The sequence below is a fragment of the Drosophila nasuta genome, chromosome 2L (assembly GCF_023558535.2).
Source record: "Drosophila nasuta strain 15112-1781.00 chromosome 2L, ASM2355853v1, whole genome shotgun sequence".
NCBI classification, from domain to species: Eukaryota; Metazoa; Arthropoda; class Insecta; order Diptera; family Drosophilidae; genus Drosophila; species Drosophila nasuta.
This window is the reverse complement of record NC_083455.1, coordinates 16,295,417-16,314,762: the sequence shown is the minus strand read 5'-3', so window position 1 is coordinate 16,314,762 and position 19,346 is coordinate 16,295,417. Positions and strand designations below refer to the sequence as shown.

Sequence of the window (19,346 nt, the reverse complement as noted above, 5' to 3'; positions counted from 1 at the left end):
TTTCAATCAAATTTAAATGTATTTGTTTATATAAGTTACATTTCAAAATAAAATAATTTTAAAAACCAGTGTTACCACAACTTTCACAGCTTGCTAAGATATGCCACCATTATAATGTGGAGACACTGGCAATATGATAAATAAAAACAAAAATTTGTGTTTTTTTTAAATATATGTAAAGTTTATTTGTTTGTCCCTGCAGCTTACAACGGTATTTGTAAATTATATGTTAAATGCTAGATATGCTAAACTACGGCTTAAAATGCAAACAAAATACATGCTTTACGTCTTGCGAAAACTTAGCAAAATTGGTGAAATGGCTTCGAGACAATCGATGATGTCTTTGCGTGACTTGGCACCAGTGAAAACAATTTTGCCGTTGACAAAGATGAGCAGCACAAGACGTGGTTTGACCATGCGATAGATGAGTCCCGGAAACATCTCCGGTTCATATGAACTAAACTGTCCGTGCACCTGATTTAGGTTCTCGAGACGAATGGGAAAACGCAGATCGACGGTGGCCACCATGTTTTGTAATTTGTATTCCATGAACTTCACAGGAAAGCCCAGCTTCTGAATGATGCGGGCAAACTTCCGTGATCCCAGATCCGCTTCCACTTCATTGCGTGCTCCAGTGCAAATCACTTTGCCAGTGCGAAAAATTAATGCAGTGCAGCGTGGCGAATGCATTCGCATGATGACACCACGGAAGCGTTTGGGGGAATACTCCGAGTTTCGAGTGCGTGAATTGATGGTCTGCAGATCCAGTTCACAGTTAACCGAAAAGGTGGCCACAATGTTTCTGACAGCAAAACATGTGAAAAATTACGAAAATATTTTTCAATATTTATGTGGTCCACTTACTGCAGTTTGATCTCATGTTGTGCATCTTTTGGTTCGATTAATGTAGCTGGCTGTTGCGGCTGTAGTACAGAATGTGGATTACTAAATAATGTTGATACACTGGTATCTGGATCGGGCGCATTAAAATGGAATTGCATCTTGATTTAATTCAAGCTAGTAGCTTTACACACGCCGACTTCCACTAACAAACTACTAAAATCAACACATGCGACGCAAAAAACAGTGCTGCCTCATTGAAGCAAAAAAAAAATAATGTGGAAAAATGTCAACACTCGGCAATTGCAAAGTGTGCCACGCCTATTTATTAACGTAATTGTAATCACAAATTCTATATTTTTTGTACGAATTGTAATTTTATCTAATTGCAGTAACTATCCCCTTCCTACAAAAAACCAGTAAACCCAAAAATATAATTTGTGCAAAGAGTTAACTAACACTAGACAGCTGTTTGTGTAAGGTGTGTCCACACCATACACAAAATACTCGACACTGAAAATTATTTGTCGTTCATTTTTGCATCATATACGTAAACAAAGAAAATACGCCACAACAAACAAGCCGCTAAATCCAATACCAAAGCACGCGAAACGTTGACATTTCGCTGCAGCAAAAGCAAATCGAAGTCGAACAAGAAGAAGAGAGCAGAAAAGTGAAAAAAGGGACGACGTCAAATCAGAGTTACAAAAATGTCGGCGCACAGCGGAGGTACGGATTGGAATACGGTTGTAAAACCTCTATTAACAAATCGTACAGGCGCTTTAAATAAAAATGAAATATGCAATATATTAAAAGCGATTACCAGATGGTGAGTGCAAATGCAAATAATGCGCAAATGGCGCAGTTGAAAATTAAATTTTTTTTCTGCTGCTTGGCTGCCTGCCTGCAAAGGTGACTTGCAAAATTAAATATGGCGACCCAGCAAAAAAGTGACGAAACTAAGAGAATTTCGTGTAAAACTTTAATTTGTGCGTTTCTATTTCTACAGTGAACATGATTTTTTTCGATGACGAAAGCAATTACACGCAATTTTACACCGCGTTTGCGGCTCTGGCGGCCGATAAGCTCATGCAAATCAAGTCAAGTAAGTCTCTAACCCTCCTGACTCCTCTCCTCATCCCACAATTTGTCATACACTTGCTTTATTTTTTACACCACAATACGAAATACAGTGAATACTTTCTTGGGGTATACTCTTTGGATATGCAAGACCCTTCATTTGTTTAATAGAATATTTTTTATTACATCATAACGAAGTTAACTGCAAAAGTGCTCGTTAATAGAGAAGTTCGTCTATAAGAGGAATTCACTGTTTAGAATTTTTTTTCGCGGCTAGTGTGTTAAGATTAAGTATCCGCTTAAGAGGGTGTTCAACTAATAGCTATATCCGTCTAAGGGAGTTTTCACTGTATATATGTTTATTAATTTGTTTTTACGCTTGAGAATGCAATTTTACGCATGACTCAGGAGGCAACTTGGTTTTATTTGTTTTTATATATATGCTACTTCTGATGAATGTTTGATTTATCTGTTTTTTTCTTTCTTTACAGTTTGCCAGACGCAAATCGCACAGTTGCACGATGCGAGCGCGATTCTCATACGCTTCATACTTTTCCGCCTTCCGAAAGTGTCGGTCTATGAAATCAAATGGTTGCTGGTGGCACTCAAAATGCTATGCGAGGGCCGCGAACACGCTGCAAATGGCTCTGGGGCTGCACAATTCGATTACAATGGCGTCGCTGCGGTGCTCAAGAGTGCCAAACACCCCGAGTCCAACAGTAAGAGCAGCAGCAGCAGTGGAGGTGTCAGTAGCGGAGGAAGTGGCGCAGCTGGCTCAGAAAAGGATTCACCAAAATCTGATATAAAACGATCACGGTCCGATCTTTCTTCAGTGATATTGCAACAACTATTGGCACCTTTGGAGCCAGGCAAAATGACCTGGGTGCCACTAAGCGAAGAGATCAGCGATTGCACCGTAAGTAATAAAAGCAAAAGTAATTGATTCCACAACTAATTTAATTTTTGAAAGGAGCAATTGCTGGCAGCCAATGTGGAATATTTTCGGGATCAGCAAGGTGTGGATACGCTACTCGATGTGGGCGTTGCATTACCCATATTGAATCGGTATCGCTCCAAATACCAGGAAACTGTGGTTGGTGGCAAGACGCTGTATTTGCCTTTGACCCAAGTGGAGGCCAGCAGCGTTAAAGCGGCCATGACGCACATGCTCACCGATCTCTCGATATTGGCACAAGCGCATTCTTTAATTGCGCTGCAACCCTTGACTCCCAGTCGCATTGAGAAGCTGTCGGTGTGCGGCATTGCAGCCTTGTATAACGCCGTATTGACTTCGATAGCAGCCAGCGTGTTGAGCATGAGCCAGGCCAGCGGCAGCTCACAGAAACAACAACCAACATCTTCAGCTGCATCGAGCAGTCAAACAACTGCAGGAGGCAGTAAGGATCACGATGATTTCGAGGAGCAAGCGTGCAGCATTGTCAACAAGGCGCTAGAGATTTACACGAGCATTGGCGAGATGTTTAAGGCCTCGGCACGCATGCATGTCTATCAGAACCATCTATGCTACGGCTCCTGGCTGCTCATCAGCGGCATACAGGGTGCCATGGGCGCCTCCGGCAGTAGCAGCAGCAGTACAGCTGCCAAAGCAGCCTCAACAAGTGAAACAACGGCGCCAAGCACGCCCATTGCACGAGTGAATTTATTCAAGGTGCAGCAAGGATTTGGCGAATTGAATGCCGCAATTGCCAATCACAGCATTAAATTGCTTTCCGAGCTAATTGATGATCTGAAAATCGAGGCGGCCTGCAACGCTGGCAGCTCAACAAGTGCCACCAACAGCGGTCTCGATGTGGAGGCAGCACAATTTGATATACTGCAAAACTACAGCGCCTTGCAGCGCATTGTGCGTGTGCTAAACACGGCAACGCTGCATCAATTATTCACCTTCTTGGCCACTGTGGCATATCGCAAGGCGTGCACGTTGAAGCGTGCCAATACCAAAGATCGCACCGAATGCGAGCCAATTAGTTTCTCGGATTCAACCACATACTTCAATGATTCGTTGTCCTGTTCCGACAACTCGGAGGAGGATGACAGCGAGAGTTACTTGGGACATTGGTTCAAGGAGACATTATCGCCAGAAACACACGACGATAATGCCAATAACTGTGCGCAGGAGCGCAACGGTGATCAGAAGTCGGCATTGGTGCCAAAATTAGATGAACCACATGAGTACTTGGATCTGGCAGCGGATATATTTTGTTTCCTCGATCAGTTTCTGGCCAATCGTCATGCTTACATGCAACGCTATGTGAAGGCGGGCGTCAGTGATCAGCAGATGCTGCTGATGGCCAACATTATCAAGGACTTTGATCGCGATGTTATGCGCCAGGAGAGTGGCGGAGGCAACACTGGCGGTGCAGGCGGGGAGGCTAACTGCTCCAATTGGCAGACAGCCATGATACGTTTCTCAGGCGCCGCTGGACGCTATATACACAATTTGATCTCGACATCGCTGCTGTCGGAGCAGCTGCAATCGAATCTCTTGCAGCATTTGTCGATCTCCCCGTGGTCCACCGATACCAATAGCTGGCCACTACAAGTCTATCCCAGCACGTTATCGGTGCTCGTGCAAATTTTATTATTGAAGCCCACGCAGGAAAAGGAAGCGGCTTGCTTATCGGTTTGGCATCGTTTGATCAACACGCTTGTTGAGGGCGTTTGCTCAACATCTTCGTCGGCCAGCGATACGGACTTTGAGGATCTCAATATTGAGCACGCCCAGCTGTTATTATTCCTCTTCCATTCGCTTAACTTGATGCAAAAGAAGTCCATATTGCTGTTGACAGCTGGCGGCGTTATTCGCTGTGCTGATGTTTGTCGAAGCATCGGCGTGGATCGCACAGTTCGCAACAGCCAGATGATGCTGCTGTCGCGGCTGTTACTCTTCTTGGAGTATCTCATGAAGCATCTGTACAATGCACCACCCGAGTTGCTCGATCAGGTGCGATGGAATCTGTTTAGCGTCAGCAGCATGCCGGATACGCAAAAGATTACGGATCTGCTGAACAGTCGTACCAAGCTGACTTCGTATTGTCGCCAGGACATTGAGGAGAAGTTCCGCAAGTCACCTGCAGGCGATTACAATTCAAGTGCGTATTAAGAAAGTTTTGGTTATATATAAGAATATTTTTATATATAGATACATTTAGTACATTTGCTAACTTCCCCTATTATCCTCGCAGACATTCGCCCCACTTTCTACTCACTGGTCACAACGGATCCGTCGAAACCGCATTGGTCGCAGGAATTCAAGCTGGATGGCCTAGCCTGGAACTTTATCCTGTGCACACCGGATAAACTCAAGTATCCGCTACTAGTGGATGCTTTGATTGATATACTGGCCATTACGGATATGTCGGCGCATGCCAGAGACAAGGATAATCTGCACAATCTGTGCGCCATGCAGTATTGCTTCAGCGTGGCCTGGAAACTTCTGTTGGGTCTGCCACCATCCACTTCGCATGTGGAATCGCTGAAGAGCGAGCGTGCGCCCAATTTACACTCGCTTATTTGGAGCATTCGTTGCCCTTTGGCCAACTCACACTATCTGGTGGTCAATAGTCTAATCAAGCAGGGCATGTACACGCAGTACGCGGAGTCGCTGTGGGGTCAGGTCGGAGATCGCGCCGCTGATATTCGCTACAGTCTCAAGCAGACGTCGCTGGGCGTAGAGGCTTTCAACAAGCTGCTGAACAAAGGTAGGTTTACAATGAATACACAATCGAGAAAAACAAGAAACTTAATAAACTTTATTTTTAGCAGCCTCCAATCCTCGTCTATCGGATCTCATACTGTTCGATGCACTGGTCGCGCACATGCAAGCTGTGGCCTGGGCGGACAAGGAGGGCTACAAACTGCAGCGCAAGGAGAGCGACAGCGAAAGCATCACTTCGGAGAGCAGGGAACGCGACAGTTCCAGTGCTGCCAATGATCCAGAGGTTTATTCCTCCAGCGAGTCCATCGATGATCCGCAATCCAAGCTGACCGAGGACAGCATATTAACACCCGGCGAGCTGCTGGAACGCACCCAGTTAAGCAATGAACTGCTCATGAAGTTGATGGACTCGTACACACTCATCTCGAACATTGTGCGCGCCCAGATGTTGAAGCAGCTGTCGAGTACAACGCCAGAGCAGGCGCTCAATTTGATTGTGCCGGTGGTGAGTGATAAGCCAGCCATAATGCTGGAGTTGCATGCGGCCTTCTTAAAGCTGTTGCCCAACGAGGACAAACAGCTGATTGCCAACGAGTGGCCCAAATGCTTGCTGGTTAACGATGATGCCTTCAATGGCAAACAACATCCCGTCGAGCCATACACTCTGAATGTTATCGATGCACACATCACAGAATTGACAAAATCCACAACATATTCAACGCTACACACTCTAAAGCATTGCTTGAAGTCCATACTTCATCTGCTGGAGCTGTTGCTGCCGTTCTGCACAGCAATTGGCGAGGTGGAATCGCAATTAAAGCCGCTGCTTATTGCTTCCATGATGGACATGCGTACCGATTATCTGCAGAGCCAAAGCGAACAATGTCTGCGCGAAATGCTCCATGGACTGACCAACGAGGCACATAAACAGCTGCTCTTTGAGCACATGATTGGACACTGTTATCACATGCTAATCGATTTTGCCGCGGAGTTGCGACAGCCAACAACGACAATTACAGCTGGAGAGCAGCAGGAACAGCGAGCGCTGTTTAACGAATCGATGCTTTTTGCGGTGCTGAAGACCATGATCAAGATGCTCGATGTCCCAACTGCTGTACAGGCAATGCGTCAATTCTTTAAGGAGCAGCGCGCTGGCAGCCTGACGACTTTGTTGCTCAGTTTCACGGGCACCACGCTGCCATTGAGTTATGCCCGCAAAATGCTGCAGTTTGTGGAGCGTTTGTTTGAGCAATCTTCTCAGCCGGATGCACACTTTCAGCACGAGGAGTTGGTCGAGTGCTTCGCAGAGCTGGGCACCGTGGATGTGGCACGTTTGAAGCTCTGGTTGGCGCACATTATTTACGGTCCCAATGTGGTGAATGCGGCGGCCAACAGCAGCAGCTGTGAAGCGTCATGCAAGCTGTTGACCAGCGTTATGCAACCGTCGAGCAGCTCGAGCAGCAATGCCCAGACACCCACGAATATGGCCACAGTTTCGGCCATGCCCAGCATCTCGGATCAACTGGATGCCATGGACATTGATTATGATTGCGCAGGAAATCCAGCACCAAATACATCGCAAATCTTGAGCCTTTGGCAGGCCGCCAATCAGCCCAATAATCAATCGGAGGAGGATTCATCGCAGGCCTGCGACCAACAAGCAAACACAGCGACAACACATCGCAATGGTGCGCTGCTTTTAAGTTTCATCAAGTCGTTAGTGCGCGATCAACCAGCGGCTGCCCAATTGGCTGCGCCACTCTTCCAAGCGCTGCTGCAACTGGGACAAACATTGATTACGCCGCCACAAGATGGCTGCGACTTTGCGGATGTGCTGCAGATAATGATTACACTGGCAGATGCGGCGCCAGCACGTGGTCATGTGGCCCTCTTCAATACCACGTTGCTGTGGCTTGAACTGGCTAAGTTGCAGCTGCCGGACAAGCAACTGCGTCACGCCGAGAATGTGAGTGCACTACTCAAATATCTGAGCGAATTGTTGCAGGGCATCGGCTATCGTGGCAGTCGCCAGCATATGCCGCCGTGGGATGATGAGCTGCAGCTGGACATTGACGAGCTGTTCGATGAATTGGCCGATGAGCAGCAGGAGCAGGATTCGCTGCTCGATGACTCCGATGAGGATACGCTGAACAATAAGCTCTGCACGTTCTCGCAAACGCAAAAGGAGTTCATGAATCAGCATTGGTATCACTGCCACACTTGTAACATGATTAACACGGTTGGTGTGTGCTCCGTTTGTGCACGTGTCTGCCACAAGGGGCATGACGTCAGCTACGCCAAGTATGGCAACTTCTTTTGCGACTGCGGCGCCAAGGAGGATGGTTCGTGTCAGGCGTTGAGTCGTCGTCTGCCCACAAGTGGCTGTGATTCGCGAGATGGCTACGTTGCTGCTCACATGAGTCTTTTGGCGGCGGGCAAGAAGCGTTCGATGCCGCAGACACAGCTGCGCAAGGATTCATTAAGTAACGAGCGCATTACGCTGCTTGGCAAGTTGTTGGAACCGCATCGCGACGCACTGCAGCATCCGGATCAATGGCTGCTAGTTGTGCGCTGCATCTTGGAGTATTTCGATGTGTTGCTGCCATCGATACGCGAGAATTGCACGCTCTACTCCATTGTCGGCTGTCACAAGCGTGCCACGGCCGCTTTGGAGCGACTGCATCAACTGGATCAAAGTTTCCAGGTCACAGATCAATTGATGTTTGCCACACTCGGCTCACAGGAGGGCGCCTTTGAGAATGTGCGCATGAATTACTCTGGCGATCAGGGACAAACCATCAAGCACTTGATTTCATCGGGTGTGGTGCGTCGTGTGGCCTTCTGCTGTCTATCGTCGCCGCATGGCCGGCGTCAGCAGCTGGCCGTGTCGCATGAGAAGGGCAAGGTGACCATACTGCAGTTGTCAGCGTTACTGAAGCAGGCGGATGCCTCCAAGCGCAAATTGACGCTCACCCAGCTCAGCTCGGCGCCCATCGCTTGCACTGTGCTCTCGCTGGCCGCCAACCCATGCAATGAGGATTGTCTTGCCGTGTGCGGACTCAAGGAGTGTCATGTGCTGACCTTCTCCAGCAGCGGCAGCACCAACGAACACATTGTGGTCACTCCACAGCTGGACAATGGCAACTACATAAAGAAGGCTGTGTGGTTGCCGGGCTCGCAAACGTTGCTCGCCTTGGTCACCTCGGATTATGTCAAGATCTATGATTTGGCCGTGGATACTTACAGCCCCAAGTACTATTATCTGGTCGCTGTGGGCAAAATCAGGGATTGCACATTCATCTACCAGGAGGGCGCTTATTATATGCTGACTTTTGCCAGTAGCGGTTACATCTATTATCAGGCGCTGGACGAACAGAGTCTGGCCGTGCATGGTGATTTCTATGTGACAAATACGCTGGAGCTAAGCCATCATCACATCAAGGATGTCAATGGACAGGTGGGCGGCGGAGGCGTCTCCATTTACTATTCGCATGCACTGCAGTTGCTCTTCTACAGTTATGCCAGCGGACGTAGCTTTGTCTCGCCGCTAACCAATGTCAATCAAGGTGTCAAAGGCATCTACCATCTGGATACAAACTCTGCTGTGAGCAAGTCCTCCTCTAAGGGACCATTGCAACCATTGGTGCAGTGGACCGAGGTAGCGGGACATCCTGGCTTGATCTATGCCAACATGCAGACCTCAAACAATCCGATCATATTGATGCTGACGCCAGAACTGATCTACATGCAGGAGATCAAGGCACAGTCGGCCAAGTCGCGCATCATGGACGTGGTGGGGATACGCCACTCGGTGGCAGGCACCGAGAAGACAACCCTGCTGTTGCTCTGCGAGGATGGCAGTCTGCGCATCTTCTCTGCCCAACCAGAGCACACGAGCTTCTGGTTGTCGCCGCGGGTGCAACCGCTGGGCAATCAACTGTATTCGGCCACGCTGCTGGCCAAGAGCGGAAGTACTACAACGGCAAACAATCCCAAATCGAAGCCTAACAAGCTGCCTCGAAAATCCGCAGGCGGACAGCAGAAACAACTGACTTCGGGCGGTGTGCCCGTCTTTCCCATTGATTTCTTCGAGCACTGCAACATGCTGGCTGATGTCGAGTTCGGTGGCAACGATTTGCTGCAGATCTACAACAAGCAGAAGCTCAAGACGCGACTCTTCTCCACGGGGATGTTTGTGGCTAGTGCGCGAGCGAATGGCTTCACCCTCGAGGTGCTCAACAGCGATCCCAACGTTGTGATGGTCGGCATACGTGTCCTCCTCGGTACCCAGGATCCACAGCGTGCACCGCAATCGGTGAGTATTCTGGGACGCACGATTCCAACGCCTGTGCGACGTGCTCGCTGGTTTGATATACCGCTGACGCGTGAGGAAATGCTGCAGTCTGACAAGCTGCTCAAGGTGTGCTTTGCCAAGTCACAGGATCCGGAGCATGTGACGTTGCTCGATTGCATTGAGGTGTACGGCAAGTCAAAGGAGCTCGTGGGTTGGCCCGACGATAGCGAAGAGTTGCCCGCAGCCAATGGAGGTGTTGGCAACAATGCGGCCACAGCGATTGCTTCGCCAGCGAGTGCAGCCAACTTTGGCGAGGGCTTCAATTGCATCACACAACTGGACAGAATGTGCACACATTTGCTGGAGGTGCTCGATTGTGCGCTGCATCTGCTCGGCAACGGAGGCGCTGTTGCCAGCGCCATGCGCCAGAAGGCGGTGAAGACAGCGAGTGCATTGTTATTGCTGCCCACACCGAATCCTGTGCAGACCCAAGCACGCTACGTGCTGGCCACGCTCTACGGCAGTCGCAGCTCCTATCACAGCTACAAGGATGGTGTGCTGCTGCAGTTTGTGCACGGCGAGCTGCAGGCCATGCAACCGAAACTCGCACAGCTCGACACATTGCAAGACATTGACCCAGAGGCCTTTTATCGCTTGATTCTGCTAGTGCGCGGAGTGGCCAATGCGCGTCCTCAATCGCTGGCGAAGATCTGTGCCGAATGCAACTATGATATTGTGCCGTCACTAATGGCCATTGTGCTGGAGCTGCATAAGGTTACGCCGGGACTGGATGAACCCACGAATATTGTACGACGCGGTCTGTGCCAGGCTGAGACCATCGTGCATTGTCTGGTGGAGATTATGTATGGCTTTGCGCTGGCCGATGCCAGTCAAGTGGGTCGCATGACCAAATACTTTATTGGACTGCTAAAGCACGACGCCAGTGTGATAAGCCACAGCGCCAAGGAGGCGCTCATCTTGCTGCTCAGTCCGCGCATGAAGCGACGCAAGCCCGCCGTGGTCTCCACGCCACCAGCTTGCTCGACGCCCACACCTTCGACGTCCGCCATCAGCAGCAGCAATCTGAGCGCACTTCAAGGTGCTGCCTCCCAGGCAGCCAGCGACATCATCGAGGAAGCAGCTGCTGCGGCTGTGGATGCCGCCGCTGTGGCTGTTGCTGGTGGCAATGCTGGAGCGGATGCCAATGCACTGCTCGAAGGAGATGCAGCTGGCGGACAACAGCAACAGCAGCGTTTGAGTTTCATGGGCTTTGGCTTCCCGCGGCTGCTTGGACTGCCCGAGGATGCGGATGATGATGCCATCATGGACTTTGCCATTGCCGTCAGTCTGCAGGAGAGTGCCGGTGATCCGAATGTGCCGCAATCTGTGCAACAGGCATTGGTGAATTTGGCCCGCATACGTTTGGGTGCCGCGGCTGCACCGGGTGCGGTTAGTGGCGACACAGCTGGCTCGGATGATGATGAGGGCTCCAACGTAGCCACCGATGGTTCCACGTTGCGCACGTCGCCCGCTGAACCCGCTGGCAGCGGAGGATCCGAGAGCGGCGGCAGCGGCGTGGAGAGCATTGGCGGCACCTCGGCGCGCAGCAGCAACTTTGGAGATCATGCGAATGCATCGCCGCCGCGCCAGGGCAAGGATCAGGATGCCGAGCAGCCGGGTCCGAGTGGCAGTTGCGTGGCCGCATTGAGCGCCATGAGCAGCAGCGAGGATAACGAGATCAACGAGGACGAGAAGCTCAGCAAGTTGCATGATCTAAGGTGAGTTTGGAAGTCGTTTCTAAAGAGATGTTAGACTAATCTCTGTTTACAGAATTGCCGTGCTGGAAAGCATCATCGAGCATCTGGGCACCTTTGATCTGTGCAATGGATTACAGGCCATACCACTCATACAAGTTATACTGATGCTAACCACGGATCTCAATGGCAACAATGAGCGTGATCAGCAAGTGCTGCAGGATTTGTTAGCCGCTCTAGTCGAGTACGTGGAGATTGGCAAGCGAGGCGCAGCCACCAAGGTAACAAATGCATGAAAGCTTTCATTTAAAGCAACTTAATTAAATACCAATTATTTATAGATGGAAACCAAATGCCCAGGCAACGAAGTGCGTCTTGCGCTACTTTCGCTCTTTGGCGTCATGATGGGCAAGACAAAGTCAAAGCAGACGGGCACCACATCACCCCCGCATCAGTTCAAGGACAACAGCTCCTTTGTGGCCAGCACCACAGCGAATGTGCTGAGCAAGAGTGGAGCTTTTGTTTATGCCTTGGAGGCGCTCAACACGCTTCTCGTGCACTGGAAGCAGGTGCTCGGCGATCCTTATGCTGCTGGCGGCGTCAGCGGTGCCCAGCCAGCTGCGGGCAATGGATCGAACAATGGCAACGCAGGACAGTTGCTAAAGCCTATTAAACACGGCCCCAAACCAGACATATCGATACTCATACCGCACAACTATTTGAAGAACTATCCCGACATCTTTGAGTCGTATGATGCGCTGCTCACCGAGATCATTGTGCGTCTGCCATATCAGATATTGCGATTAAGCAGCGCACATCCGGATAACTATGACAGTGGCTTCTGTGAGGCAATGACTTTCACGCTCTGCGAATACATGATGCTCAATCTGAATGCATTACTGCGTCGCCAAGTACGCAAGCTGCTCATGTACATTTGCGGCAGCAAGGAGAAGTTCCGCATGTATCGCGATGGGCATTCGCTCGATGCACACTTCCGTGTGGTGAAACGCGTCTGCAATATTGTCAGCAGCAAGGTGAGAACTAATCTTAATTGATAATTCATCCATTCTTTGCTAATTCCCCTTGTGAACTTTTACAGAATGGCGCTCCTTACAATGTCAATCCGCCACTGCTGAGCTACGATGCATTGGTTGAGCTCACGGAGCATCTGCGCACCTGCCAGGAGATTAGCCAGATGCGGACGGGCAACTGGCAAAAATTCTGCGTGGTGCACGAGGATGCACTCGCCATGCTCATGGAGATTGCCTGCTATCAGCTGGACGATGGCGTCTCTCCCATAATCATACAACTTTTGCAGTCCGCCGTCTGCAATATGCCATTGCCACTGGCAACTGGCGTCAAGCAGCAACAGCAACAACAGTTGCAACAACAACAGCAGCAACAAGTGGCACAGCCCTCGACGAGCAGCAAGTTGCGCGGAGAGCGCGAGAAGAGCGAGGACACTGACACCGCCTACTACTCCAAATTCGACCCGGCACAGTGCAGCACATTTGTGCATCAGATCTTCCGCTATGCCAGCGATGCCCTCATCATACGCTTTGTGCGCATCTTTTTGCTCGAGAACAATGTGAGTCAGCTGCGCTGGCAGGCGCATTCGTTTATGACGGGTCTTTTCGAGCATGCCAACGAGCGGCAGCGCGAGAAACTGCTCACCATCTTCTGGAATCTGTGGCCGCTGGTGCCGAGCTATGGACGTCGCACTGCGCAATTTGTTGATCTGTTGGGCTACTTGACGCTTAGCACGCGCAGCATTACGGAGCGACTGCCAGAGTTCGTGTCGCGTGCTGTCGATGTGCTGCGCCAGCAGAACGAGCTGCTCTGCAAGCATCCGAATGCGCCCATCTATACAACTTTAGAGTCCATACTGCAGGTGAGTCTAGTTATTAAATAGAATTTTGAACTGTGAAACGTAAAACAATTTTTTTCCTAGGTAAATGGTTATTACCTAGAATCGGAACCGTGTCTGGTGTGCAATAATCCCGAGGTGCCGATGGCCAACATCAAGCTGCCTTCGGTTAAATCGGACTCGAAGTATACGACAACCACAATGATCTACAAGCTGGTCCAATGCCACACCATCTCCAAACTGATTGTGCGCATTGCGGATCTCAAACGCACCAAAATGGTGCGCACCATCAATGTCTACTACAACAATCGCAGCGTTCAGGCTGTTGTCGAGCTCAAGAACCGACCGGCGCTGTGGCACAAGGCGCGTTCCGTGTCCCTGCAGTCGGGACAGACCGAGTTGAAGATTGATTTTCCGCTGCCTATAACAGCCTGCAATCTGATGATTGAATTCGCCGACTTCTACGAGACTGTCAGCGGTTCCAGCGAGAATCTACAGTGTCCACGCTGCAGTGCAGCGGTGCCTGCGTATCCCGGTGTTTGTGGTAATTGTGGCGAGAACGTGTTCCAGTGCCACAAGTGTCGGGCCATCAACTATGACGAGAAGGATCCGTTCTTGTGCCATGCCTGCGGCTTCTGTAAATATGCTAAGTTCGATTTCAGCATGTATGCGCGTGTTTGTTGCGCTGTGGATCCAATTGAGTCCGCGGAGGATCGCGCCAAGACGGTTCAGTTGATACACAGTTCGTTGGAGCGGGCGGATCGCATCTATCGCCAGCTGTTGACCAACAAACAAATGCTGGAATTGCTCATACAGAAGGTGGCCGAGCATCGCAGCAGCGATCGTTTGGTGGAGGACAACATGGGCAGCGTGCACAGCACGTCGCAGGTGAACAAAATCATCCAACTGCTGGCGCAGAAATATTGCGTCGAGTCGCGCACTAGCTTCGAGGAGCTCAGCAAGATTGTGCAGAAGGTGAAGGCGTGTCGCAGGTGAGAGGGACACTTGACTTAACAGTTAAAGATCGATTATAATTGTGTTATTTTCTGCAGTGAATTAGTTGCGTATGATCGCCAGCAACAGGATCAGCCAGCCGCAACGCTTCCCTCTGGTGCTGAGGTGAGTCACACAACGAATCGCTGCTATGGCTGCGCCTTGGCATCCACAGAACAATGCTTGACGCTGCTGCGAGCCATGGCCTACAACTATGACTGTCGTGTGGGTCTCTACAGCCAGGGGCTGGTTAGCGAGCTGGCCGAGCACAATTTGCGACGCGGCACACCACAGATTCAAGAGGAGGTGCGCAATCTGCTGGTGGTGCTCACCAAGGACAATGCCGAGGCCTGTATGCATCTGCTGCAGTTGGTCACTGCGCGTGTAAAGAACGCGTTGATGGGATCCATACCGTTGATTAGTTTGGAGGCGGCTGTGCATCAGGAGATGACGCTGCTGGAGGTGCTACTCGGCCAGGACGATGTGTGCTGGGAGTACAAGCTGAAGGTCATCTTTGAGCTGTTCATCAGCAACTGTCGGTGAGTTGAGGAAAACTTTTTACAACTGTTTGTTTGGCAAATGTTAATTTTCTATATTTGCCATAGTTTACCACGTGGTCCAGTTACCTCGGTGTTGCATCCTTGTCTGCGCATCATGCAGAATCTGATTTGTCCTGCGCTGCCCAACAGCGCCAGCAAGAACAACAACAATCAGCAGCAGCAGCAACAACAGTCGCAGCAACCACAGCAGCAACAACAGCAATCACAACAATCGCCCACGGAAATGTGCAGCATTAAGCTGCTTGAAGGCAACACCATTGATTATCGTGCCTGGCTCAATTCAGATCGCAATCACGAGTACAGTGCTTGGAGTAGTCGCATGCCGACCACAACCACTAGCAGCAAGGGCAACCAGCATCGGCAGGAGGGCAAGCAACGCGCCAGCAAGCAGCAGGCAACTTCAGCAGGCGATACAATTAAGCGACGTGGCGATGTGCGTGCTGCCTTCTTGTCGGAAAAGTATGGACTGCGTTGGCGCCAGCGTGTGCTCGATAAGGAGAAGGTAATCAAGCCCCTGGTGTTCAATGCCAAGTGGATACAACCGTTGCTCTTCAATGCCAACTCGCGGTTTGGCCGCCAGTTGGCGTGCTCTCTGCTCAGCGGCCTTTGTCGCACCAGTGAACGCAAGCAGCAGGCGTTAAACATGCTAACCGGCTTCCTGAAGCATGTGGGCGAAGCTGGAGAGGCAAGTGCCGAGTTCCTTACGCTCTATCGCACCGTGGCCACAGAGACACCTTGGCTACAGTATCTTGTGCTGCGCGGAGTGCTTAACGATATTTCCCAATTGCTCGCTGTGGAGATAACTAAAATACATCGCATGGAGGAGCACTCGCTGTCATCGGACCTATCGCTGGGCTATGCTTTGCGCCAGTATGTGGAGCTCTTGTGGCTGTTCCTTGAGTGCCCCAACATTCGACGCACCTACAAGACGCGTCTGCTGGGTCCAGTGCTGGAGAGCTATTTGGCATTGCGTAGTCTGGTGGTGCAACGTACTCGTCTGATCGATGATGCGCAGGAGAAGCTGCTGGAGATGCTGGAGGAGATGACTAGCGGCACAGAGGAGGAGACTCGTGCCTTTATGGAGATTCTCATCGATACGGTGGAGAAGACACGCATGAATGACATCAAAACACCCGTGTTTATCTTCGAGCGTTTATACTCGATCATCCATCCCGAGGAGCACGACGAGAGCGAATTCTACATGACACTGGAGAAGGATCCACAGCAGGAGGACTTTTTGCAAGGTCGTATGCTCGGCAATCCGTATCCATCCAGCGAGGTGGGCTTGGGACCGCTAATGCGCGATGTGAAGAACAAAATCTGCACAGATTGCGAGCTGATTGCGCTGCTCGAGGATGACAACGGCATGGAGCTGCTGGTCAACAACAAGATAATTAGCCTGGATCTGCCTGTGAAGGATGTGTACAAGAAAGTTTGGCTGGCCGAAGGCGGCGATCGGGACGCCATGCGCATTGTTTATCGCATGCGTGGCTTGCTCGGCGATGCCACCGAAGAATTTGTGGAAACACTCAATAACAAGAGCCAAGAGCAAGTGGACACCGAGCAGCTGTATCGTATGGCCAATGTGCTGGCCGATTGCAATGGACTGCGTGTAATGCTGGAGCGCATCGGCAGCCTGCAGCGCATCTCGCGACAACGTGAACTCATTCAGGTGCTGCTCAAGTTATTCCTCATCTGTGTCAAGGTGCGACGCTGTCAGGAGGTGCTCTGCCAGCCCGAGGTGGGCGCCATCAATACGCTGCTTAAGGTGCTGCAGATGTGCCTGCAATCGGAGAACGATTCTATTCAATCGGCTGTCACGGAACAGTTGCTCGAAATCATGGAAACCATACTTTCAAAGGCCGCCAGCGATACGCTTGACTCGTTTTTGCAGTTCTCGCTCACTTTTGGTGGTCCCGAGTATGTCAGTGCGTTGATCTCCTGCACCGATTGTCCCAATGTGCGCAACAATCCATCGGTGTTGCGGCATCTCATTCGTGTGCTGGCTGCGCTTGTCTATGGCAACGAGGTCAAAATGGCGCTGCTCTGCGAACACTTTAAGGTGAGATTCAAATGAGAGTTTCCCCCTGCCGCTGTGCTTACTAACTTTCTTTTTGTTTAGCACACACTTGACTTCAATCGCTTTGATACTGAGCGCACCACTGAGGAGGAATTCAAGCTGGAACTGTTCTGCGTGCTCACCAATCAGATTGAGCACAATTGCATTGGCGGCACCCTTAAGGATTACATCGTTAGCCTGGGCATAGTGGAGCGAGCACTCGCCTACATAATGGAGCATGCGCCATGTGTGAAACCAACGCTGCTGCGAACGGACTCGGATGAGCTAAAGGAGTTTATATCGCGACCCAGCTTGAAGTACATATTGCGCTTCCTCACCGGCCTCGCCAATCATCATGAGGCCACACAGCTGGCCATCAGCAAAGACATTATACCTATTATACATCGACTGGAGCAGGTGTCGAGCGACGAGCATGTCGGCAGTTTGGCCGAGAATCTGCTAGAGGCACTCAGCACCGATGCGGCGACGGCATCGCGTGTTCAACAGGTGCGCGACTTTACGCGCGCCGAGAAGAAGCGACTGGCGATGGCGACGCGAGAGAAGCAACTGGATGCACTCGGTATGCGCACCAACGAGAAGGGACAGGTGACAGCCAAGGGATCAATACTGCAGAAAATCGAAAAGCTGCGCGACGAGACGGGCCTGACGTGCTTCATCTGCCGCGAGGGCTACTCCTGCCAGCCTGAGAAGGTGCTGGGCATCTACACTTTCACCAAGCGCTGCAATGTTGAGGAATTTGAGCTAAAGTCACGGAAGACCATTGGATACACCACTGTTACCCACTTTAATGTCGTGCACGTGGATTGTCACACCTCGGCCATACGCTTGACGCGTGGCCGCGATGAGTGGGATCGTGCCAGTCTGCAGAATGCCAACACTCGGTGCAATGGGCTGCTGCCACTGTGGGGACCAGCTGTTGGTGAGGCCGCCTTCTCCGGTTGCATGACCCGCCACAGCAGCTACATGCAGGAGAGCACCCAGCGTTGCGACATCTCGTATACGAGCAGCATACACGATCTGAAGCTGCTGCTGGTGCGTTTCGCCTGGGAGCGTAGCTTCCACGATGATGCTGGCGGCGGCGGCCCACAATCCAATATGCACTTTGTGCCCTACCTGCTCTTCTATGCGGTCTATTTGCTGCTCTCCTCACGCTCTGCGGCCAGGGATAGTAAAACTCTGCTCAATTATCTAACTGCAGCGCCCAGCGAAAAATGGCTGGAGTGTGGCTACGAGGTCGATGGACCACTCTACCAGCTGACCATTTCGCTGTCACTGCACAGTCGCGAGATGTGGAACAAGCATAAGCTGGCGCATCTAAAGCGTCTCGTGGCAGTGGCCCAGGCGCGTCATGTGTCACCGTCTGTGCTGTGCAAGGCGCTGCTAGCGCCATCAGATCGTCAGGCCAAGGAGTATGCAGTGTATAAGCCGTTCCTTATGATGTGGTCACTCATCGATATGATCTACAACACGCTGTTCAAGACCGTCAGCACGCCCAAGGAGGAGGATTGGCAGGCTTCGCTGTTTGAGTACATACGCAAGAACGATGAGGCCATGCTCAAGTCCACAGACAGCATTCTGCAGACGTTAACGGATGAGTTTTTGCCCTGCACCTCCTTTGCAGAGTTCTGCGATGTAGCAGGTACGATCATTAGATAATACGCTTCTATACATCCATCTATATTCATTTTTCCCATTGATATTTATTTATATCCGCATCCATTCATATACATTCATTTACTACTTTTTAGATTCATTTATTTCCAACTATATCTGTAATTCGTAATGATTCATATTTATCCATCCCTATATACTCTATAAACATTTATTTAATATCTATATAATGTTATCTACAAATATCTTTCTTCCTATAATCATTATTAATACTGTTTCTATTTCCTTGCAGGTTTACTAAATCTGATTGAGCAGCCGGACAGCTTTATCGAGGAGGTGCTCGCCACGCTGCCCACCACGAATGCGACCAGCTCTAGTTAAATTCAAGAATACAGCAGTAGAGTTTTCAGCATATTTTACAATGGATGCAACTTAATGAACTTACACTAACACTAATCGGCGGATCAGCTGCAGCTGTGTGTTTCGCTTATAAGCATAATATGCATAATAATACTTATATATTTATCACCTATATCTATTTAATCAATAAAATTATTCGTTTGCACAATGAAAAAGAACAAAAGTGAG

General features: G+C 50.3%; 2 protein-coding genes across 2 annotated transcripts; one reads left to right on the top strand and one right to left on the bottom strand.

Annotated features, from left to right (window-relative positions):
* Positions 1 to 170: 170 nt before the first annotated feature.
* Positions 171 to 1,091, bottom strand: LOC132798795 (TBP-related factor). The gene is made up of 2 exons (XM_060810776.1): positions 865 to 1,091; positions 171 to 802 (listed from the first exon to the last, which is right to left on the bottom strand). The coding sequence occupies exons 1-2, from the start codon at positions 999 to 1,001 to the stop codon at positions 283 to 285; spliced, it is 657 nt and encodes a 218-aa protein (XP_060666759.1). The 5' UTR covers positions 1,002 to 1,091; the 3' UTR covers positions 171 to 282.
* Positions 1,092 to 1,240: 149 nt separating this feature from the next.
* LOC132798791 (protein purity of essence) lies at positions 1,241 to 19,338 on the top strand. Its single transcript, XM_060810772.1, is given in 15 exon segments — positions 1,241 to 1,669; positions 1,850 to 1,859; positions 1,861 to 1,945; positions 2,412 to 2,836; positions 2,891 to 5,033; positions 5,127 to 5,642; positions 5,707 to 11,671; positions 11,724 to 11,928; positions 11,989 to 12,681; positions 12,747 to 13,538; positions 13,599 to 14,506; positions 14,567 to 15,046; positions 15,113 to 17,129; positions 17,190 to 18,786; positions 19,051 to 19,338. Coding segments are annotated over 15 exon segments (16,044 nt in total). The 5' UTR covers positions 1,241 to 1,550; the 3' UTR covers positions 19,140 to 19,338.
* The last annotated feature ends 8 nt before the right edge of the window (positions 19,339 to 19,346 follow it).

Excerpts from the sequence above, each read along its gene's own strand:
- LOC132798795 (XM_060810776.1), bottom strand. The coding sequence starts at position 1,001 with ATGCAATTCCATTTTAATGCGCCCGATCCAGATACCAGTGTATCAACA. Across the intron at positions 803-864 it reads CAACATGAGATCAAACTGCA|AAACATTGTGGCCACCTTTT; the intron begins GTAAGTGGACCA and ends TTTTGCTGTCAG.